This window comes from Podarcis raffonei, chromosome 13, assembly GCF_027172205.1.
Source record: "Podarcis raffonei isolate rPodRaf1 chromosome 13, rPodRaf1.pri, whole genome shotgun sequence".
Lineage (NCBI taxonomy): Eukaryota > Metazoa > Chordata > Lepidosauria > Squamata > Lacertidae > Podarcis > Podarcis raffonei.
The window spans coordinates 44407184-44431668 of NC_070614.1; the positions used below are offsets into that span (position 1 = coordinate 44407184).

General features: G+C 41.0%; 2 protein-coding genes across 2 annotated transcripts; both read left to right on the forward strand.

The window, feature by feature from the left end:
* Positions 1-1664: 1664 nt before the first annotated feature.
* Positions 1665-14198, forward strand: LOC128399032 (vomeronasal type-2 receptor 26-like). The gene is made up of 7 exons (XM_053360289.1): positions 1665-1840; positions 3417-3708; positions 5161-5172; positions 6172-7050; positions 11437-11664; positions 11904-12030; positions 13297-14198. The coding sequence occupies exons 1-7, from the start codon at positions 1665-1667 to the stop codon at positions 14196-14198; spliced, it is 2616 nt and encodes an 871-aa protein (XP_053216264.1).
* A 569-nt stretch (positions 14199-14767) lies between these two features.
* LOC128399033 (vomeronasal type-2 receptor 26-like) lies at positions 14768-23375 on the forward strand. The gene is made up of 6 exons (XM_053360291.1): positions 14768-14871; positions 16581-16872; positions 17378-18115; positions 19788-20015; positions 20959-21085; positions 22345-23375. The coding sequence occupies exons 1-6, from the start codon at positions 14768-14770 to the stop codon at positions 23241-23243; spliced, it is 2388 nt and encodes a 795-aa protein (XP_053216266.1). The 3' UTR covers positions 23244-23375.
* The last annotated feature ends 1110 nt before the right edge of the window (positions 23376-24485 follow it).

Below are 24485 nucleotides of genomic sequence, written 5' to 3' on the forward strand. Positions count from 1 at the left end.
AGAAAGATATAAATCACAGAAGATTTTTTAGTCCTGTTGGTTCTTAGGCTATGTGGACTTGACGTCAGGTATCACTTTCCCTGTAGTGTACTCACCAAGAACTTACCAGAAAAATTACTTCCCCTTCCTATCTTCTCCTGCATCCCCATGAGTGCCCCACATTTCTGCTCAAGAGGCTCTAAGCACCTTTCCTGATCAAATTTGGGGAGAGCATAGGAAGTTGCAGAGAGAGGAGAGGAAGAGAATCACAGGAATATTGGAAACGTCTTTCAGGTTGATGGTGCCGGCTTTTTTCCGCAAACAGCTATCCAGGTCATGTGGCCAGCATGACTAAACTGCTTCTAGTGCACAGGACACCGTGAAGGGGGCCAGAGTGCATGGAAATGCCATTTACTTTCCTACTGCAGTGGTACCTATTTATTTACTCAATCTGGTATGCTTTTCAACTGCTAGGTTTGCAGGAGCTCACCCCAATATGCAGATTTGAACTGCTGGCCTTATGATCGATCAGCAAGCCCAAGAGGCTCAGTGGTTTAGATCACAGCACCACCCATGCCCCTGTGGGATAGGATAACATAGGACCATTCAAATAAATGCTGACAAACTCTCTGGTTGTGCTTTCCTGGAACCACTGGAGGTATTTAGGAAGTGAATCACTTTCTCATTCAGTGCGTCTTAGTGAGCAGAGTCAAAAAGGATGTAGGACTTCAGTTTGGATAGTGGGGCAATGAAGGAGAAGTGGGACCAGTAGTACCATGTGGACTGACCATGACAGAACATAACCAAGAGATAGAGAGCATGGCTGATTTTCCTGTTTCTAGACTCAAGCCTGCTGTGGGAGAAGCCAGCGACTTTTGTGGCATTTAATGCTGGGATTCCCCCTACCTAGGCTCAAGTTGCATATGTGTGCAAATAGACCATGTATAATAAAAACAACACAGTCTCCACTGTGCTTCATTGTCTAAAAAGAAACATAGGCCCTGGGTAAAGTGTGCATGCAGCCCCTGGAATCTTGCACAACTCATGGAGATTGGGGTAACACAGCAATATTCTAAACACACTCTTCCTTCCCATTCATTTCATCCCTGTGAGTCAGTTTGAATTTCAATACTATTCTTTATTGGACATTATGGAGCAGCGGATTGAATCAAGAGAAATTCATGACTTTTCGATCTGATAAATATGTTTGCGGCTGCAACTCAGAATGTGGCACAGATTTCAAAAACATTGCAGAAGTAGTATTATCTCCCTGTAATTATCAAAATGACTATAATCAATTCACCTGCTCAAACTCAAGTGGCTGACCTGAAGTTGGTAGTGGTGGGGGAAGTTATGCAGTATTCCATAGACATCTAATATTAGGGTTAAAAGAGAGGCAGGGTGCTGTCAGCTTCTCTTCTTTATTCATATAGAGTAAGCCCCAAGCTGGTGTTTCTTCTCTAGCATTCAAAGCATTCCTATATAACAGGGTTGAGATTAGGAATGAAGTGGACAGCTGTCTCTTTAAAGAGGTGATTTGTTAAATCCAGCTGCCACCTCAAGTCATATTATTTAAATGTGGCTGATGTTAGCAATGATGCTGTAGAAAGGAGGTAGGAGAGTCTATGTACAGAGGGAAATTTGTCGCTGGGATGTTTTTTCTGCATCTCCTGCTGCTTTCAAACATGGTTTGCAAAGTGCATGAGCTGAAATGCACCAGAAAAGATCCTGTACATATTCCACATGAGTGGTATGAGCCAGGTGATCTCCTGATTGGTGGGCTGGTGTCTCATATCCATTATATTTCCCGCCCAGTCCTCTTCAAACAGCACCCTTCTCAGGTTTTGATTGAAATCCCACTGTAAGGGAATGACCTTTAATGTAGTTGTTTATATATATATTTGACTGCACCTAACTCATGTGCTTTTCGTATGCTGATAATAATATTCTTTATTTCATTATCTTCTTGTGGTTTAGACATCCTTCCACACCTCTTTTTCCCCCTTTTCCATTTCCCTTCCCCACCCAGACTCTTCCAGAGTTGCTTAGAGTTTTGTGCTCCTCACAACATGGTGACTTTTAGTGTAATACTTTTAGATGGAACTTTTCAATACTGACACCAACGCTGCTTGCTATATTGAGACCCACAAGGCCCTAACACCACAGAGCTTAGCTGCCAGGCAAAACTGCCTCTTTAGAAAGGAACTTAGGACTGCCTGATTCTTCGTTGTTGCTTTTCTGTAGGAGTTGTTTTGAATTGCTGTGGGAATGAATATACTTACTTCTCTTAATTAGTCTGCTTAACCCTGATAGTAGAATGAAGATGACATATGTACTTTTAGTTATTTATAAGCAAAGAGTATTTTCAATTTTAAAAAAAGAGATATGGACTATATCGTAGAATGTCCTCTCTGAGATTTCTGCACTAACATTGATGGATACTGGTGTTTATAGCGGTTGGTATCACATTTATTTCTATTTGCCTTCCAAAACTACCATTTTATTTTATTCTGTTAACATTATTTCCAGTAAATGATGATTTCAAAAGATCATTACTGTGTCTGTTAAGCATTCAATTAATTCAAGATAGTAAAACTAGGGAGTTGATTTAATCATTATAGGAGGGAACAGTATTCAAGGTGGGGGAAAGAGTTTCAATCATTCCTTTCTTGAAAGAGTCAATTCTAAAAGTAAACTGGCAGGCACAGCAGCAACCCATTAAAAAGCAATTGTTTTGCATTTTCCACACCTTCACTCGTAAATATATTTCCAACAATAAGCAGCACAATGCTGTGAATGAATGCTCACATTGTCTTAATTTCATTCTATATTTTTTCTGATATCTCCAACAACATGTTGAAACTGGCAAAGGGATGTATTATATAATAGAAACAGACTCATTAAAGTATCCTAAAAGGCATTAGACTTTTAGATCCTTTGTGGCATGAAACAGTCTGCTAAGGTGAGCCAGGAACTAGAGCACCAAACCATCAAACACCTTTTGTCTTTCTAAGTTCTAAGTTCTTGCAATGGTTCTACAAATATTAGCAGATGTTTTGACTTCATACTTTATAGTGATAAGGAGCACAATGGATAGAAATTCTGAAGACTAAGAAAGTGAAATTTAGGAAAATTCTTTTGCCAAAATATGGAGATGTCTACAGAATCTATGTGTTTGGAGAAACGAAGATTATAATTTGATTTCAAGACAAATACAAATATTCCTTTAGTTATGATGTGCAAATCTAAAGGAATACACGAAAAGGTAGCCACAATACATTTTACTTTCTTACCAGTATAACTTAGTTATGCAGGCTGTGTTTTCTCTTCATGTCAGGAAGCTGAATCTTCAAGATGTAGAGTGGACAAACAATGTGTTAAAGTGACTTTGTGCACTGTTTAATACTCACAAGAATAGCATGTGACTTTCTTTGCAGTGTTTTGACAAAGTTCTACCAGCACATCCTGGCCTTGGTCTTTGCTGTTGACAAGATCAACGACAATCCCAAGATCTTGCCCAATGTTACTCTTGGGTTCCACATCTATGACAGCTACTCTGACTCAAGAATGACCTACCGAACCATCCTGGACCTGCTTTTCAAATCACATCAGTCTGTCCCCAATTACAAATGTGGCATCCATCAAAATGTAATAGGAATCATTGGTGGGCTTGCCTCTGTTACCTCCTCACGCATGGCAGACATCTTAGGTCTTTTCAAGATTCCACAGGTATGAGAGGCCTACATCAGAACTACATGCTTACTGAAGTCTTTGCTGGCTACTAATATCCAGCTTAATACATATTGCTAGCTACAGCTGGTTGAAGTTGACTGTTGTTTAATGTTGGTATATGTATTTTTATTGCATATGGCTAATGTGTTATTCTGCCCAGAGACTGGACTGTAATATATATTAGCTTGGAGAGAGAGAGAGAGAGAGAGAGAGAGAGAGAGAGAGAGAGATATCATGTGTGTGTGTGTGTGTGTGTGTGTGTGTGTGTGTGTGATATTAGCTAGGTGGATAAAAATTATTCACTGACCACCAGGACTCTAGTTGCTACATAATGAAATGTGTAGATTCATGTAGAAATACAAGGCTGAAAGCTGTCCAATAATTTAAAAAACAAACAAAACACTCCAGCATTTCTTTACTAAACTTTCTATTTTTAGGTGACAAGAATGCAAAGACTATCTGACTAATATGAAGGGTGGTGAATCTGCTGCCAGCATGTTTGATCCAGGCTGCTGAACTATTTTTAAATGCATAAGTGCTAGTGCTCAGTGCTCTGCTTCCTGTTTACTCTTCAGTTTACTGAGTCCATTTTACTGAGCATAGAAAGCCCTTTCATAGATTGTCAATGTCTAATGACATTAGTGCCAAACTATTGTTCTCTGCCCAGAGTCCATGAAGTGGGGGTGTAGCACCCACCTTAGGTGGCAGAAGCAGAAGAATCTGTGCTTTGCCCACCCCATTGTTTCCACCACTGCCAGAACATCCCCGTCTACCTAGAGAAAGGGGGTTGTTCCAGGGTGTGTCATTGCGGTGTGAGCCAGGGTGTTTCAGCAGAAGTGGTGGGGGTTGTGGTGGTGGCAGAAGTAGCGGGGTGGGGTGGCAAGGGGCAAGAGACCACAGATCCTATTTTGCCTCAGGTGGAGAAATAGGTGTCTCTACCTATTCAATTTCCAACTGGGAACACAGAAACTAATTATTCTAGAGTCCTAGACACTCAGGAGTTTTGGGTTTTATTCATTCTGGCTCATTGAACATGTCCGTTCAGCTGCCATGTTAGAGAGGACTTACAATAACCTATCCAACTTGAAAACTTTGCTTGCTTTGTGGCTCGAAAGATATGTTACATGTCTTGTTACGTGCTATGTTACAGTCATACCAGAAAACATTACCATATTTTTCGCTCTCTAAGATGCACCAGACCACAAGACGCACCTAGTTTTTGGAGGAGGAAAACAAGAAAAAAAATATTCTGAATCGCAGAAGCCAGAACAGCAAGAGGGATCGCTGCGGAGTGAAAGAAGCAATTCCTCTTGCTTTTCTGGCTTCTGTAATAGCTGCACAGCCTGCATTCACTCCATAAGATGCACAAACATTTCCCCTTACTTTTTAGGCGGGAAAAAGTGAGTCTTATAGAGCAAAAAATACGGTAATTTGCTTTCTTCTTCCTAGGATTCCAAGCAGGTGAGACACACACATTTTATCTTACTGTTACTGAAAACCTTTGAAGTATCCCCCCTCCCCGCAATTAAAAAGAGGAAAATAAGAGGCACATAGGATTGGAAACTGTTTTATGTGTATGAATCACCTGAATCAATATAGAATCATAGAATCATAGAATGATAGAGTTGGAAGAGACCACAAGGGCCATCGAGTCCAACCCCCTGCCAAGCAGGAAACACCATCAGAGCACTCCTGACATATGGTTGTCAAGCCTCTGCTTAAAGACCTCCAAAGAAGGAGACTCCACCACACTCCTTGGCAGCAAATTCCACTGTCGAACAGCTCTTACTGTCAGGAAGTTCTTCCTAATGTTTAGGTGGAATCTTCTTTCTTGTAGTTTGGATCCATTGCTCCATGTCCGCTTCTCTGGAGCAGCAGAAAACAACCTTTCTCCCTCCTCTATGTGACATCCTTTTATATATTTGAACATGGCTATCATATCACCCCTTAGCCTCCACTTCTCCAGGCTAAACATGCCCAGCTCCCTTAGCCATTCCTCATAAGGAACATTTTTAATATTTTTATACTGGTTTATTAGTTTTAGGTTGTATTTTTAATTTACAGATTTTTGCACCGCTTCCTGTTTACTGTTCAGTTTACTGAGTCCATTTTACTGAGCATAGAAAGCCCTTTCATTTATTGTCAACGTTTGTTTTTTTTGATTGACAGATTTTTAAAATAACGTGTTTAAACAAACAAATATATGGAGAGGTAGACTTGGTTTGTATTAGCTAATGACTACATGTTTCTCTTACAACTGTCTGTTTATCAAAACAGTGTTGAATGACTTGTGCTTTATTCATTTTAAAAATGTTTTAGTATATATTGCGGTCATTGATCACAAGGTTTAAAGTAAGAAATCAAAAGAAGTAAATAAATGAGACTAGATTGAGCGAAGGGGCAATATGTTTCTCCTGTTCCCAATTTCAATTTCGTGAAATTTATCCCGTCTTCTTGCAGTTTTCATATGGCTCATTTCAACCAGCAGTGAATGATCCAATCAATGTTCCTTCCTTTTACCGTTTGGTTCCCAATGAAGGCCTTCAGTACCAGGGAATTGTCCAGTTACTTCTCCATTTCAACTGGAAATGGATCGGGCTCATTGCCAAAGATGATGAGGATGGGGAAAATTTTCTGCATATAATGGAGCCAATACTCTCAAGGAATGGCATTTGTTCAGCATTCACAGAAAGAGCTCCAGAACGTCTGCGTATCGACAAGATAGATGAACTTATCAAGGACACACACAGTATTTTGCCAATTCTCAGTGTAGGAAATATCAGTGCTGTTGTTATATATGGAGAAACTGCATCAGTCATGTGGCTGGCTAACATTATAGGGATAACCAGAGTAATGAAAGGACTATTTCTTCAGTATAAAAAGCTGTTCTCGGAAACAAAAGTGTGGATTACCACAGCACAAATAGACTTCACAGTACATCATTTTCAAAAGTTAATTGAAATTGATATTCAGATTTTTGAAGGTGCTATCTCAGTCTCAATTCATTCAAGGCAGCTACAAGAGTTCCAAGAATTTGTAAGGAATATCTACCCTTCTTGGTCAGAGGAAGATGGTTTTATCAAAACTTTTTGGAAACAAGCATTCAGTTGTTCATTTTCAAACTCCACATTCATCTCTAACAGATGTACTGGAGAGGAAAGGCTGGAGAGCCTCCCTGCGCCTCTGTTTGAAATGAGCATGACTGGCCACAGCTACAGTGTCTATAATGCTGTGTATGTTGTTGCGCATGCCTTACATATCTTGAAATCAGCTAGATCCAACCACAGAACAATGGAGGCCATGGACAGATTGTCTCCTTTGAATGTAGAGCCCTGGCAGGTAATGTTCCTTCACTGGCCAAACTCTATTGCCAATACCTGACTATAGTACAGTGGTGTGTCATGCAGTAGCCAAAGGCCAATGACCAATTTCGCCTCCATGGATTCATGCTTAGTGTTCTCTCAGCATTAGCACCATAAATGAATGTTGTTGTTTTAAAGCCAACATTTATTTAAGCTTTCTAAAGAAAGCCGCATTAAACAATAACGAACGGCACACTTTTCTTCATGATTTCCCACACTTTCCCTATAACTAGTAACTAAAATAGCATGCTTTCTATTAGTAATGGTAAAAGTCTTGAATTCATAAATACTCGGTCTCCTAGAAAAATAATAACCTGAATTTGTGAAAGAAATTATATGAATAAATGCAGGGGAAATACAGTGGTACCTCGGGTTAAGTACTTAATTCGTTCTGGACGTCCGTTCTTAACCTGAAATTGTTCTTAACCTGAAGCACCACTTTAGCTAATGGGGCCGATGTTGATTCAAGCCAGCAGAGCCAGCGAAGCTCAGAGGAATTTGGCCACCCTCCAGGTGCCCGGCTTGAATCCTTGTTGACCTCCTGTCTGCGACTCCCGGCAAGACCAGGGGAGGTCTCCAATCGGCGATTCTTCCCAACGTGAAGAAGAACACACCATTCCTCCCCCTCCCATCCCAGGGAGGGGAAAGAGACAGACAGAAATATATTTACATGCTTTTATTCCTGTCTTTCCAGCAGTACAGAGAAAACATGTCTGTACCCTCTCATCACAACTGCAGAGAGAGAATAACTCCACCCATGTACTTCCAGTACAGGGTCATGTGCCACTCTGAGCTAACATCCGGTGCTCAGTGCACTGAATAGACTGTCCCTGGTTCCCACGGTACAGTCTGATAACGTCAGCTTCCTGTTTACCATTCCAGCCACCTGGAGCTCGCTTCTGCATTGCTCCTTTTTCGTAACATCCTCCCCCAAAAGAATCAATGCGTGTTGCGGCAAGCAAAGCGTGATCCAGAGAAGAAAACAAACAGTTGTTATACACATAACACTCCCCTGTTGTTTCAGTTCCACCCTTGGAACTCCCCGCCACTGGTTTCCCCAGTGTACCTCTCTGGTTGTCTGGTTTCCAAGGAATGAGTGCATCTGCATTACCTTGGCTAGCAACTCTCTGTTGTGTCTTTGTCTCTGACTTAGACACAGCTCCAACCTGTCCTCGGTTGTGTACAACAGCAACACATGCAACAGCTAAGTTAGCAAACTCTTTTGAGTACCTCTTGGCTGGTTGACCCTTTGTAACTCTCTCAGACCTACGTATGAGGTGCTGATCCTCTCTGCTCACTGGACTCACTGGACTCTTTGGAGAACCAGTTCCAATGGTAAACAGTGGTTCATCCTTCACTTGTGAAGGCCTATCCATTGTTTGAGATTTCCTCTCAATGACTGTGACAACTGAGCTCTCTGAGCTATCACTGTCACTCTCAGTACCACTGTACTCAGTAAAATCACCATCATCATCTGAATCGTCCTCAGTGGGAAATGTGTGTACTATCACTCTCTCCTGTTCAGGAGCACTCTCTAGAAATGTTGTGAGAATCACCTGACCAGATTCAGACAAAATTACTCTGTAGAGACCCTTTTCATAACCCACAAAAATGCCTCTGGCATTCTTTACTCCACCTGGAGCTTCTGTCCTCACATGAGACCCAAAAACCTTGAAATGGGCAACAGAAGGTTTTCTATGGAACAGTTTCTCAAAAGGAGAACTTCCCAACTCTTTTGAAACCTTTCTCATCTTCGTATAACAATACGACATCAGAGACTCGGCCCAGAACTCATGTGGCAGATGTGAACTAAGCAATTGCACATTCATCCCCTTTTGCAATTCTTTGTTCACCCGTACACAGACACCCCTGTTCCACGCTTCCGCTGAAACAGCAATCTTGTGTCTTATCCCTTTCTTCTGCAGGAACCTCTGGAAATCCTGTAAAAGAAAAATCTGCTTCTCGTCTGTGAATAGACAATCAATGTTAGCATCATGCATATTCTTAACTTTGTCACAAAACTCCTGAAACCTCTCCAAGGCTTCGTGTGGCTTTCTCAACACATAAATCCAGACAAAGTTAGAGAAATGATCCACACACACAAGATAAAATCTTGCATTGCCTCTAGATGGTTCTAGAGGACCAATCACATCACCATACACCCGCTGAAATGCTCTGTTGACCCCGGTCACCTTCTTGGTAACACCTGCAAGAGAAACTAGGTTAGACACAGATGAATTACATTCCATGTAATCACTTTGGTCAAAAGTCAACAAATACAATCCATCTTTCTCTCTGGCAGAAAGAAATAACTTTCCATCTTTGTAGATCTTGCAGCTCTCAGCATCATAGGACAGTCTCAGTCCTTTCTTTGCAATCTGTGAAACACTCAGCAGATTGAACTTCAGTTCAGGAACCAAATAAACATTGTTTATAGTCAAGTTCAGACTCTTAAGATACACAGTCCCTACGCCGGTCGCTTCCAGCTCCTGACCGTTGGCCTGTTTCACAGCGAAGCTTTGCTTCTTAAACGTTGAAAAGAGTCCTTTGTGTGGGGACATATGGACGGTCACTCCAGTGTCGATAATAAATGCGTTCCTAACATCTGGCGTGGTTCCTTTCGCCATCAAAGCCTTTGCAGGTTTCACCATAGGCTTGGTATGACCTTTTCCTGACGCCTCAGGCTTTGCTGAGCGGCCCTTCGCTCCTTTTGGCTGGCGTGGCTTCTTACAGTTCCGCTGAAGATGCCCAGCCTGTCCACAATTGTAACATTGGACAACGTTCAAAGCTACAGCATCCTCTCCAGTAGCCTCATCGGTGGGGGAATTAGAACTCCGTTCCTCCCTCCCCCAGTCCTTTTCTTCCAGTGCAGCAAGCCGGTTGTGTTCATCCAGAACCACGGCACTCAGGGGAGGTGGATAGGGTAACCCTCCCCCCTTCCTGGCGTTCATTCTGAACCCAAGTGTTAGCTTTCTCTCTCAAGCCTGTAAAATCCAAAAGTTCTCTTCTGGGCTGTTTACTGCTTTCACTGGCAGGCAAACTTTTGGGCTGTTTTCAAAACCCTTGCATAGTCAAAACAAACTTTGCCTTCTCACGCTCTTTCTGAGCCAGTCCCATTTGTCAGTAACTTTCCAAGCACTGACGGTCGTTGCCTAGCAACCTTTCTCGGGACGGGAATCTTTATCTACCACAGGAATTCCTGGTATGCCAGCCTAGCTTTCAGAGCTTGTTTTTTTCCAAACGTAGCTCTCTCGTGAACAGAGAATAATTCTTTCTGTGTTCACTCTCTTTAGCCCGATATTCAGCATACCTTTTTGGGGCTCCGTTGCCTTGAATTACACTCCTTTCGGTGTCCAGCTGTCTGTTCAGCTTTTGGCTGCAGGCAGACGCTTTCTTTATCTCCTTAGGTGCAGAGGATGGCAACAATTCATCGACCTCTCACCACTCAGCCTGATTCCCATAGATCATTCAAACCATCGGCATTGCTACCAGATGTTGATTCAAGCCAGCAGAGCCAGCGAAGCTCAGAAGAATTTGGCCACCCTCCAGGTGCCCGGCTTGAATCCTTGTTGACCTCCTGTCTGCGACTCCCGGCAAGACCAGGGGAGGTCTCCAATCGGCGATTCTTCCCAACGTGAAGAAGAACACACCATTCCTCCCCCTCCCATCCCAGGGAGGGGAAAGAGACAGACAGAAATATATTTACATGCTTTTATTCCTGTCTTTCCAGCAGTACAGAGAAAACATGTCTGTACCCTCTCATCACAACTGCAGAGAGAGAATAACTCCACCCATGTACTTCCAGTACAGGGTCATGTGCCACTCTGAGCTAACATCCGGTGCTCAGTGCACTAAATAGACTGTCCCTGGTTCCCACGGTACAGTCTGATAACGTCAGCTTCCTGTTTACCATTCCAGCCACCTGGAGCTCGCTTCTGCATTGCTCCTTTTTCATAACAGCCTCCTGCTGCCGTCGTGCCACTGGAGCACGATTTTTGCTCTCATCCTGAAGCAAAGTTCTTAACCTGAAGCACTATTTCTGGGTTAGCGGAGTCTGTAACCTGAAGCGTCTGTAACCTGAAGCGTATCTAACCTGAGGTACCACTGTACTTCAGTACAGGGGTCAGCAACCTGAGGCCCATGGGTCCCCAAACTGAGTTGCCTGCTCGCTTGCTGCGCTAAACTGGCACAGCGCAGCGTGGAGACACGCTTCCGCAGTGCTGAAAATCGCAGGCACGCACACTTGCGATCCGGTCCATGGAGGGATCTCCACAGGACCGACCCGGCCCAGGCAAGATAAACCTTGCTGACCCCTGCTTCAGTACTTTAACAGCACTTTGGTTCTGTCTATCTCTCCACCTAGCTGCACTCAGTTCTTCAGAGGATCTCCTTCAACAACAGTGCTGGAGATGAAATTACATTTAACGAACATGGAGAATTAGTAGCTGGATTTGATATTACAAACCTGGTCACTTTCCCAAATAACTCCTATGTCAAAATCAACGTGGGAAGACTGGAACCTCGGGCTCCTCCTAACAAAAAGTTCATCTTTAATGAAGAGGGAATCAAATGGCACAGGGGACTGACTCAGGTAGGGAACGGCAAAGAACTGCCTTTCTGAGAAAAGGAGATGGCCATCTAATAAGCCAGGAGACCATTTCTATTTTTGCATTTGCTTCCACTTTATGTGCCACCTGTGAATGTGAGGATCTTATATTCCATTCCATTCCATTCCATTTGACTTCCTTTTTTTATTAGCAGATCATCTGATATTAGATAAATTCTGCAAGCATTCTAAAAAGGCTAAACTGTTCCTGTATCTTTGGGTAGGTGCCACCGCTTTCCTTATGTAATGACATCTGCCATCCTGGTTATGGAAAGAAAAAGAAGGAAGGAAAGAAATTTTGCTGCTATGATTGTGTTCGATGTGCAGAAGGAATGATCTCAAATGAGATGGGTAGGATATGTGTTTAGTACATATACCATTTATTAAAAAGATTTGCTTAACCTCCCCTCCCCACCTCAGATACAGAATAATATCATTCATCCATCCCTTGGCTGTTCCTTCCTCTCAATCTGTCCATCAGTGCTCCACAAAACACAAACAGCTGTGGTAATGTGAGGGTACAGCAATACTGATATCCTTTATTAAGCATGTATTTTGGTAAAATATGTTTAAAGCAAAATAATTTTCATACATCGAATTAGTGGGATGAATGTAGAGCTGCATTTCCATGAACGGAAAATGCAACATGGGATGAGAGGGTCTGGAAGAAAATAAAAGTTCTACATTGGGAGGAAACAGTAGAGTTATCTTCCTTAAGAAGGAGGTTGTTTTGGGAGATAGAGAAGACTGTCAACAAATTACCGTACTTTCCCGTGTATATTCAAAAATCATGTTCAAAATTAGGGGTCGTCTTATACATGGGTAGTGCATTGTGGGGATGCAGGATTGGGGCAGGGGACAAAAAGAAGCTCAACAACCCTGTGCAACCCCCCCCCAAAAGCTCAACAACTTTGGGGAATCTCCCCACCATTTTCTTAATTTTGAGTCCCCAGAAATAGGGGGCGTGTCATACATGGGGGCGTGTTATACATGTAAATGTATGGTAACCAGTATTTCTCCCAAAATTTTGAAGTACCCACATTTCAGTTCTTAGGACTAGTTATTATTTTTAAATTATAAACCACCTTGTGAACGTTGAATGATATGATGGGTGGTAAAGAATGAATATATATACAGTGGTACCTCGGACTAAGTACTTAATTCATTCCGGAGGTCCGTTCTTAACCTGAAACTGTTCTTAACCTGAAGCACCACTTTAGCTAATGGGGCCTCCTGCTGCTGCCACGTCACCGGAGCCTGATTTCTGTTCTCATCCTGAAGCAAAGTTCTTAACCTGAAGCACTATTTCTGTGTTAGCGGAGTGTGTAAGCTGAAGCGTATGTAACCTGAAGTGTATGTAACCCGAGGTACCACTGTATATATATATATAATTTATATTAGGTGGAAGTGGTCCAAAAATCACACCAAAAGAAAATATCATTAATATAGAAATATCCAGATACAATGCTTGTAACTTTAAAGCTCTTGGCCAAAAACATTTAAAAACTTTCCTTGCTTAAAATAAATGAGAATAGATCATTTCCTGATAAGACAGTTCTGAATCCTGAGAACAGTCTTGATTGTTCTTAGCTGATCATAATTAATTTACATTTTCAGAACAAGAAACTTGTGTGAGTTGCCAAGAGGATCATTACCCAAATAGAGGGCAGAATCAATGCATCCCTAAGATTCCAAACTTCCTTGCTTTTGATGAAACTTTAGCCATTATTTCAACTATCTCTGCACTCTTGTTGTCTCTGGTCACAGTTATGGTTCTGGTCATCTTTATTAAGCACCGGGACACTACCATAGTCAAAGCCAACAACAGAAGCCTCACCTATATTCTCCTCACTTCCCTCCTCCTGTGTTTCCTCTGCTCCTTGCTGTTCCTTGGAAAGCCTACTGAGGCAACCTGCCTTCTCCGACAAACTGCTTTTGGTATCATCTTCTCTGTGTCCCTGTCTAGCATCTTGGCCAAAACCATCTCTGTAGTTTTGGCATTCATGGCTACTAAACCAGGATCCAGGATGAGGAACTGGGTCGGTAAAAGACTGGCTTATTCCACTGTCCTCTCTTGCTCCATTATTCAAATGTTGATCTGTACTCTGTGGCTGGCAACCTCTCCCCCATTCCCAGATTTGGATATGCACTCATCAGCTGAAGAAATCATATTGTTATGTAATGAAGGGTCTGTCCTCCTGTTCTATTGTGTTTTGGGCTACATGGGCTTCCTGGCCATTGTCAGCTTCATTGTGGCCTTCCTAGCCCGGAAATTACCCGACACTTTTAATGAAGCCAAGTTCATCACCTTCAGCATGCTGTTATTCTGCAGTGTTTGGATCTCCTTTGTTCCTACTTATCTGAGCACACGAGGAAAGTACATGGTAGCTGTGGAGATCTTCTCCATCTTGGCTTCCAATGCTGGATTATTGGGTTGCATCTTTTCCCCAAAATGCTACATCATTCTGGTGAGACCTGAGTTAAATAACAGAGAAAATCTAATACGGAAAAAAATATAAACAGCAGAACAGATTATGTTTTCATTTATGAAAAATTAATTAATTAAATTATAGTAGAGACTAATTCTAAGTTTCTAATTATGGTACTTTATGACAGAAATGGCTCTTTCCCCCTAAATCCAACATGATTGTTGCAAAGTCTGAGTTGAACAACAAAAACACCTAATAAAATCAATATCTGTGGCTTCATTTATTGTGTTATTATTCTACATACTTCTATGGAAAAAGGTATAAGTGATTTGGGACCCTGTCATGTATTTCAGATTACTATTTTTTTGTTATACTTTTGCACTGTGGAACATTTACTTTTTTATGTTTTTCTGCTGAGAGCATTGCATCATACCATATAGACAGGAAACAAAAAATAAATAATAAGAAAAAGAAACACACCAATATAAATCAATACATCCATATTACTGAACCTGGCATGGATGGTGACTATTGAGCAAGTCCAAAGCATAGGAAATAAAATCCCATCAGAAATGATCTTGGTCCTCCATTCCCCCTGGATGCATACAATTTATATGTAATTTTTTCAGCAATAGCCAAATTCCATATGTTCTTAAACCATGCCGCCAAATGTGGACTTGTCAAGGTTTCCCATTGCTGGAAATTGGTACTGGAAGCTACTGCAGCCACCTAGTGACAAAGTAGACTCAAGCAGTAGCACTGGGTACAAACCCAATATAAATCAATTAAAACTTCACACGACTGATTAAGTTTATATTATCATCATCATCATCACCACCACCTTTGTGCCTTTTTGGACTAAGATTTCAGATGATAAGTTCTCTTTGTTGCTCTTTTTCTCTTTGAGCTAAGGACTTGGCTAATGATTACCTTGATTGGTTGGTTTTTATTCTCAGTCATCCAGCAGTAACACTCAGATCTAGAGTGACTAAATACTGTGCTAAAACGATTTTGTGAATTAATTCTCCCATGAAATAGCCGAATTTGCCTATGCCTGGTCTACACTGACCGGGAACAGCTTTGGTTTCAGACATACCTCTTACCCAACCGTATGAAGTTGATGGGGATGGAACCTTGGACCTTCTCTTCCACTGAGCTATAGCTGTTCTCCAGCATGGGCTCTTGGCTTTCCTTTCTGGCAGGTACAGCTATGAAAGGCATGGCCACTGTCTCTATTGGGTCTTGCCTTGGGTTTGGTTAATTTTGCCAAAAGGTCAGGGAACATTGTCATCTGAGCTAGATTGTGCCCTTACTAACATATTGGTTCTATGCCTTGTAGCACATCCAAGTTAGCACAAATAATAGTAATGTTTATTCCATTTATGTCTTGTCCTCACTCCCATCAGAATAATCACAAAAAGCCGAGTTAGTATGTCATTGATCCATTGATGTCAAGACCACCCAGTGCCAACAAGAGCTAATCTGCTGTTTATACCCACAGCCAAGAGCTGCCAAATTTTAATGTAGGCTGACAGTGCAGGATGCTAATGAGTTTAAGCTGAAACAGGGGCTTAATTGTTAAGAGGAATGAATTTTCAGCTCAGGATGTTAGTGTTGCTCTTGTTGGTGCTACTCATAGTGCTTCCTCTGTTTTTGGTACATCCTGCTTTGCACTGTGTGACTAATCCCATCCATGTCCAACACCAATATTATCAGCCCGGGCACTTCATCATTGGTGGTATCACTTCACAGCTGTTCTCACCCTCCTTCACTAAACTACACTTCAAGGAGAAGCCAAAGGAAAAGCATCCTGATGAATATGCGTAAGGATATTTTTCTTCCTCTGGGTAAAAAAGTCTCATGTTAAGAAAAAAGCTAGACAACAGAAAGGAACATTGTGTTGAAAAAGCAATCGATTCAGTGGTGGTAGGTGCCCAGAGAGATTGGTAGGACTGAAGGCGGGGAGACTAACAGTCAATAACAGGCAGGGCAATCTTCTGAGCTGACTGTAAACAAGGATGGGGGAGGAGTTATGACCTATCTTATACACACTCGCTAAAAATGATTCACACTTTTCTGAATTTTGCAATGCACGTCTCCAGCCAAATAACGTGTGCAAAAATGTAAATGATATGTTGCAGGATCAATATGAATTCATCTTTTATTAAAAACAACAAACAAAGAGTGCTGTAAAACTGTGTCTATTATGCAAAATTCATACAAACACAAGTATATAAGGATAAATTTACACTGAAATTTTGACAAATTCTCATGTATAAGCTTCTGTAACAACAAAAGACGAGAAGTGGGGAATCCATTGACTAATCCTCAGGATTAGTCTTGTCTATGTTTCCTCCCTTTGTGTTGAATGGCTCTCTCCTCACGTCCAAATTAGTGCAAATTAGTCTGAAAGAAATAGTCCAAGCAGAAGACAGAAAGTTGATCATATACATAATCTCTCTATTGCTGTAGCACAGTGCCAAAGAACTATCAGCATGTCTTATCCTTGGTGTTTGCTGTGAATGAGATAAATGAAAACCCCAAGATTTTATCCAACATCACCTTGGGGTTCCAGATATATGACAGCTACTTTAGTGCAAAGATGACTTATAAGAATATGTTGAACCTCATCTCTCGCCATAAGAAAACTGTCCCCAACTACAAGTGTGGCATTCAGAAGAACCTGATAGCTGTCATTGGGGGCCTCGAGTCTGAAACATCTCTCTATATGGCAACCATCTTAACACTCTACAAGATTCCACAGGTAAGAAGATTGTGAATGGAATGAGCATTTGTAACTGCAGCATATCAGGTATTCTCATGGTATATTCCCAGTCTTCAGGTGGTGGTGAAGGAAGGAATTTTGGCAGGTTCAACAGAGCTTCTTAGGAACAGGATTACCATTAGGTTGCGCCTACAGGTCCTGAGCCTCAGCTCATTGAACATTCATCTGCAATGCAAGTCTTTTTCATTACTCTGATCTCAATAGTGCTGCCTTCACTATAGAAAACCTAAATATTCATTTTCTTAGCAGAACACTAAGTGGGGTTAGTATGAAGGAAGGAGTCCCTTAAGCTGCAGGACAATGTTCTCAAACTTCCTTTAGCACTAGTTCTTTAATTTATAAAGTTCTTAAAATGATCTCTCCCCGCCCTTTTCATCTGTCTCTCTGGTGTACCCTGCTGAAATTAAGTATGTGTTTGAATATTTAAGCACAAACAAATATCCTACAAGATGATGATTGTTATTTTTACATTCTTCCTGTCTAGGTCACCTATTCTTTATTTTCTGAAGCAGTGGGTGAAAAAAAGCATCTTTCTTCCTTATACCAGATGACGCCCAATGAAGCAGATCAATACAATGGGATTGTCCGACTTCTTCTGTATTTCCAATGGGTATGGGTTGGGATCTTTGTCACAGCTGACAACAAAGGAGAAATGTTTGTGAAGACATTGGCACCCCTGCTTTTCCTGAATGAAATCTGTGCAGCCATCATCGAAAGAATGCCAAATGCCAGTAAATTTTTCAATGTGTTTGCGATGGTAGAGAAGTATCAGGTTATGGCCATTTCCCTGAGCAAAACCAATGTCAATGTGTTTGTTGTAAATGCAGACACTTCCACCATGAAGTGTTTGCAGTGGTTGCTGATAGCGGCTACAATGTCTGATGTGGGGGCAATAAACAAGGTCTGGGTTCTCACTGCCCTTTTTGATTTCTCATCAGAAACATTTCAAAGAGATCTAGATATACAAAACTTCCATGGTGCCTTATCTTTGGCCATTCATTCCCATGAGGTTGACGGGTTCCACCCTTTCCTCTTGAACCTGAATCCCCATTCTGAGGCTGATGGCTTTATCAGCTTCTTCTGGCAACAGGCATTTGATTGCCAGTTTCTAGATGTGGAGACAGAGGAGGAATCCTGCACTGGTGAGGAGAAGCTGGAGAGCCTTCCTGGGGCTCTTTTTGAAATGCAAATGACCAGCCAAAACTACAGCATCTACAATGCCGTCTATGCTGTGGCACATGCTTTGCATGCCCTGTTTGTATCCAAAGCCAAAAATGGAGGGATGATGCTTGGGCACTATGTGGGAATTCATGAGCCACAATATTTTCAGGTAATGTCTAACATGGAAAGCATATATATATATATATATATATATATATATATATATATATATATGAAAAGCCTATGTGTATGATGACAGCACTGAGAGTGTGCACACATACTTCCACATCCATAGGGGCTGCTGCTTTTTCATTAAGCTCTTTGTATCTGAAATGACTTGCACATAAAATAATATGCATTTATTATTATTGGGTCTCAGTACAAAGTTCCGTTATAATAAGCTGCAAAAATATATTGCTCACAAAAATTGCATCTTTTCACTAAATAATATTTGACAAACATGATCTTCCAGATGCTGTCAATACATGTTTCAGATTTTAAAGACATAACCATATATACAATGTCTGAATTCTTGATAATCCATTTTTCCAAGGGTGGTGTTCTCATTTTCTTCAAGCTATAACAGATGAATATTCTAGCAGCAGTCTGTAACTATTTGCATGATTCTCTATATTAGGTGTACACACACACACACACACACACATGCCAGATAACATTATTAATCCTTCAGCAATATGCACCTTTATATAGGTCTTCTATATGGGTTCTAAGTGGTTGTAGAATTTGCAGCCATTTATTTGTCTTGCATACCTGCACACATGAGATAACTGGAGGTGTGTGCATAGTCATACCTCATGTTACGTTTGCTTCATGATACGTTTTTTCAGGCTGCGTCCTGCAGCAACCCGGAAGTACCGGAAAGGGTTTCTTCTGGGTTTCGCCACTCGTGCATGCGCAGACATGCAAAATGACGTCACGAGCATGCGCAGAAGAGGCAAATTGCAACCTGCGTGTGCGCAGACATACTGCTGCAGGTTGCGTTCTATTCATGTTGCGAACGGGCCTCCGGAATGGATCGTAGATCCAAGATGGTGTCGTCGTTAGTAGTAGCGTCGACTTGAGCTCCGCATCAGTTGATGCTTTTTTTATTATTTTTATCAGTTTTTATTAATTAGCTTTTTATCAGTTTTTATTAGCTTTTATCAGCCTCAGTATTATCTTTGTTAGTTGGCAGCTATTAATTTACAAAGCCTAGGTCAAGAGCCTGAGTTACAGAAAGTCTGGAAAGCGCTGGAGAAGGCCCTAATTAGCTCCGGCTCCGCAGGAGCGGAGATCAGACGCCCTATTGTGGGTAGACGCCGAGCTTCCTGATTTACTTCCTGATCCCATTCACAACCAGAGGTACCACTGTATATGTTTGCCTGCATGTAAGCTGCAAATGCTTCTTACACTTTCTTTCTGCAATACTTTTTTAAAGTTTGTTGCAAAGTTGTTACAAAAAAAAAACTACTTTAAAAATGTGAAGGTGTTTCTGCTGTCCAATTTCTTCCCCAGAATTCAAGGAAGATAACAGAATGAGATGGTGGTAATAGCTAGTATGGATTCAGGAAGCTGTCATTACTGGACATTACTGGATGTGGTTTTTCCTTCAAAGGAAAGAAGACCAGGAGTTTCAAGAAATAGTTTGATTTTATTGCAGTATGAGAAAACAGAAGCTTTGTGGTGTGTTCTCTAGTTTTACCCAATCTACCATTCTCTTTCTTCCTCTGTAGCTTCAGCATTTCCTGAGGAATATCTTGTTTAACAACAGTGTTGGGGACACTGTCTTTTTTAATGAGAAACGTGAGCTAGAAGGTGGTTTTGATATTATCAACTGGTTGACTTTCCGCAATAAGTCCTTCTTAAGAGTGAAAGTCGGGAAAATGGATCCCCAAGCTCCACTGGGCCGAGATTTCTTCATCAATGAGAAGATCATTAGATGGCACCACAGTTTTAACCAGGTAGGATCCAACTGCATCTTCTAAGGTCCATAGTTAGATATTTTGATAATTCCTTAAACTATGCTGCATAAATTCTTGTTTGCTTCATTGAGGCTTGTTATGCTTAGGAATGGTTTGTGAACATGCCACTGTACTGATTCTGGTAGCCAGCATTACTACTCTGCAGCTCTGTCCTGATTAGCTGACTAAAATTCCAAGACTGTATCATAGAACCAAGAACTAATGGCAGTTGGCTAATGGAAGGCAGTTATCAGCTGACTTTCTTAGCTGATATTTCTCTCAGTTGACAGTTAACTATACATTATTTATTTATTTATTTATTCATTCATTCATTCATTTAGTTATTAAATATATATCCTGCCCTTTCACACAAAGGAATCTTTTTTTCACTGTCTAGAATCACTATTTAGTTTGCTGTTTCCCTGATCAATAAAAATGAATTTACCTCATCTGCATCCCATGTATATATAAAAAAACTAAATTCTCTACCCCCCCCCCATGAAATCTTTAAACACACAGCTACTGCTCAACATATCTGTAACATACTAACACCACAATGACAATTATACTCTGAAATCAACATTAGTCACACAAATCATTTCGACTCTTATTTTGTACAATTTCTATTCCCCATTACCTGTTCACAAACACGATCCCTATCAGATTTACGAGCCTTAATATGCCTCAGATGTTAACGAGAAAGAGCATGATCATTGACATTTATGTCCCACAGCCATGGAATTCAAGCAAATCAGGTCATTCCCACTAATAAGGACGCACAAACAATTTAACTCAACCAAAACAGCATTGAGAACGTATTACAGTCATATCAATCCCATAGACAAAAACATCTCATTTCAATAGAACACCCTGTTGATCCAAAGTCAAAGAACAAATGAGAATACAATAGAACACAGTTTCTACCATCTGTTTTAAAAAACAGGTTGTACCCCTTGCCCTGTGTAATGACCACTGCCAACCAGGTTACAGCAGACAAAGGAAAGAGGGGGAGCCGTTTTGTTGCTATGATTGTGCTCCATGTCCAGAAGGGAAGATTACAAACCAGACAGGTAGGAGACAACATACTATTCTATAATTGCTATTGAAAACATGTTATTAATGCTGCGATGGAATTTGTTATATCAAGAGTGAGGAGGATAGTACAGGATCCCAAATAATTTTTTTGTGTATGAGAAACAAGTATTTCATAGTTTTAAAAAGAGGCACCATATTCTGAGTAACACTGACAAGACGTCCTGATACCGTGTGATTTCCTGATGTCATGTGCGCCCAGCTCAGTGTTTGGCCTCAACTATAGGGAGTGGTCTGGCCCCCTAAAAAAAAGATTGAGGTGTCTAACAGAGCTTTGGCTTCCTGGAGTCGGTGCCTATGATTGTAAAGATAATAGCAAAGCCCACCACAATCCACCCATTAGCTTCTGGACATAATTGCAGAGTATCCCAAGATCATTTCCTGCCAACCACATTAAACTGATCTCAGGTGGCAGGACATACACCTTCCTGAGACCTTGGAAAGCTACTCTTAATCAGAATGAAAACACTGGGCTAGCTCATCTAATTGCTGCACTCAATATAATTGCTGCACTCAATATATGCATTCAAATATAGTCTTTCATTCAAGGAAGATACAGTCCTTGCACATTTTTTCATGGTTCATCCAGTCAGCATTGCCTGAAACTGAGCTGTCTCAGACAAGAAATGTGAGTTGAACTAGGGCACCATCATTTTTACAAATGAAGATCTTCTACTTCATTGTATCCAGCTTACTTCCTCATCAGAGCACCAGCTCAGTCAATTTGAAAGCACCGTGCAGTTCCTTAATGGTATGGGTATGTTGAGTAGATTATATCAACAGCATTAGTCCTTTAGTCCTTCCCTTCAACTAGTAAGCTGTGAAACATTGCTTTTGATAAGAAATACTTCTCCATACAGATTCCTTGGCAGTGTTTACGCATGAGCATAAAAATTACTATCCCTTTAGACCAAAACTGCAATCCTATGCATACATAATTAGAAATAAAGCCCACTGCGAACTCTGGGGCTTATCCTTGAGACAGTGTGTACATTTATAATGGAACTTACTTAATGTAACGGTTGACATGTAAACACTTGTAAGGAAATATCTTTCCTATGCTGTACAATAATCCTGTGTGATCTATACAATGCACTATATGAAAATATATGGAGTAAAAAGGTGTAAAAAATTGAAACACTATGATCATGCACAGTAAATAAGTTTATTTTAGCCAGACCCAGAGTTCTACATATCTGGAATAATGAACTACTCTTATTTATACCCCCGATTCAAGATATGAATGATTGCTTCCACTGCCAAGAAGATCAGTATCCTAACAAGGAGCGAAATCAGTGCCTTCCAAAAGATGAAAACTTTCTTTCTTATGAAGAACCTTTAGGCATCAGCTTGGCTCTTTTGGCTCTGGCTCTTTCTGCAACTACAGCATTGGTGTTTGGAATCTTCATCAAACATCAAAACTCTCCCATTGTCAAAGCCAACAACCGGAATCTCACCTACACCCTGCTCATCTCCCTCCTGCTCTGCTTCCTCTGCTCCTTGCTATTCATAGGGCGCCCCCAGTTGCTGACCTGCAATCTACGACAAACTGCCTTTGGTATCATCTTCTCAGTGGCTGTTTCTTCTGTTTTGGCTAAAACCCTCACTGTGGTTCTGGCTTTCTTGGCCACCAAACCAGGATCCAAGATGAGGAAATGGGTGGGGACAAGATTTTCCACCTCTATTATTCTAGGCTGCTCAATTATCCAGGCAAGTATTTGTATGCTATGGCTCTGTACTGACCCTCCTTTCCCAGATTTGGACATGCACTCTCTGCCTGAAGAAGTCATAGTGGAATGCAATGAAGGCTCAGCCAACATGTTCTACTATGTTCTTGGTTACATGGGATTGCTGGCTCTTGTCAGCTTCGTTGTGGCCTTCTTTGCTCGGAAGCTTCCAGACACTTTTAATGAAGCCAAATTTATCACTTTCAGCATGTTGGTGTTTTGCAGTGTGTGGCTTTCTTTTGTTCCAACCTACGTAAGCAGCAAAGGGAAATACATGGTGGCTGTGGAGATCTTCTCCATCTTGGCCTCTAGTGCTGGGATTCTGGTTTGTATCTTCTCCCCAAAATGTTATATCATTGTCCTCAGGCCTGAACTCAACAAAAAAGAGCAGCTGAAGATGAAACATTAGTAAAAACAGCTGCAAGTCTGGTGGACGTTTCTCATGCCTATTGTGTGTTCCAGTTTGTTCTAATTAGAATGGTGTGGCCACCATCCAAAATGTAAGAATGCCATTTAAAAACAAAGTAGAAACAACAATCAGTCCACTAGATGCTAGATCAATAAATATTTAAATACCTCCACATCCTTCTTAGAAATTTTAATGTGGTATTCTTTATCATGTATCTCCATCAACAAGTTGCCAGGATCACAGCATTCACAGCTGGCCAAGAAGAAATACCAACATGCCTAGGAAGGAAGGAAGGAAGGAAGGAAGGAAGGAAGGAAGGAAGGAAACCAGGAAGTCAGGAAGCCAGTCCTTCTCTGACTCTCTCTCCTGTCAGCATCTCCATTTAATAAGGGTGAACTTCTACAGGAAAGGTAGCAAACTCCCCGCCCCCCATCTAAATCCTAAAATAAGGTGAATAAAAAGGCAGGGGAAATCATCTCAGTTTGTCCACAGGATAAGGAAAAAACATGAAAGACTGATCCGGGCCTGAGAATCTGCCTTGCATGCAGGAAGTCACAGGTTCAATATGCTTGATGTTATAAAACAGACTCATTTTAAGGGTCCAGACTGGCAACATCTTTTCATTGCAAATTTATGAAACCACTAATATTACAAACAAAGCTCTCATGCTAGTCTTTTTATGCTGTGCATGTAAAGAAAGAGATATGGAAAATGATGCTCATGCTATGTCAGGGAAAATCATTGAACTTGTTGCTTGTGTGGAGATTGTAGCACCTTTAAAGAAATGCACCCAATGTTTCATTCAATGAGAAACTTTGGCTACAAAGAAGATGCCAGACTCATTTTTCAAAAGGTACTTGATGAAGTTGTCAAGATTCTTAATTTTAACAAAATTATGTGTAGAAATGAGAACTCAATATATGCAGTCATTTTGCATACAGAAATGTGTTGGCTGTTAAAAGGAATTTTTTTGAAGCAATTCTTTGAGTTATGTGATGAATTATGACTTTTTCTGACAGATTCAAAATTTCCAAGTGGTCATTTGAAGAATTTTGCCGGCCCCTAATGGGATCCCCCAGTTGGCTTAACCCTACAAGGCTCAGAGGAAGTGTACCTGGTTGCCCTGCTTTCTGCATGGGCTTGCTTGATTCCCCCCCCCCCCTTGATTGATATTATCTAACCACAAGAAAAAAAGTTGTGTAAAAATGTTCTAACATATGTAACTCCAGACTGCCATGTTAG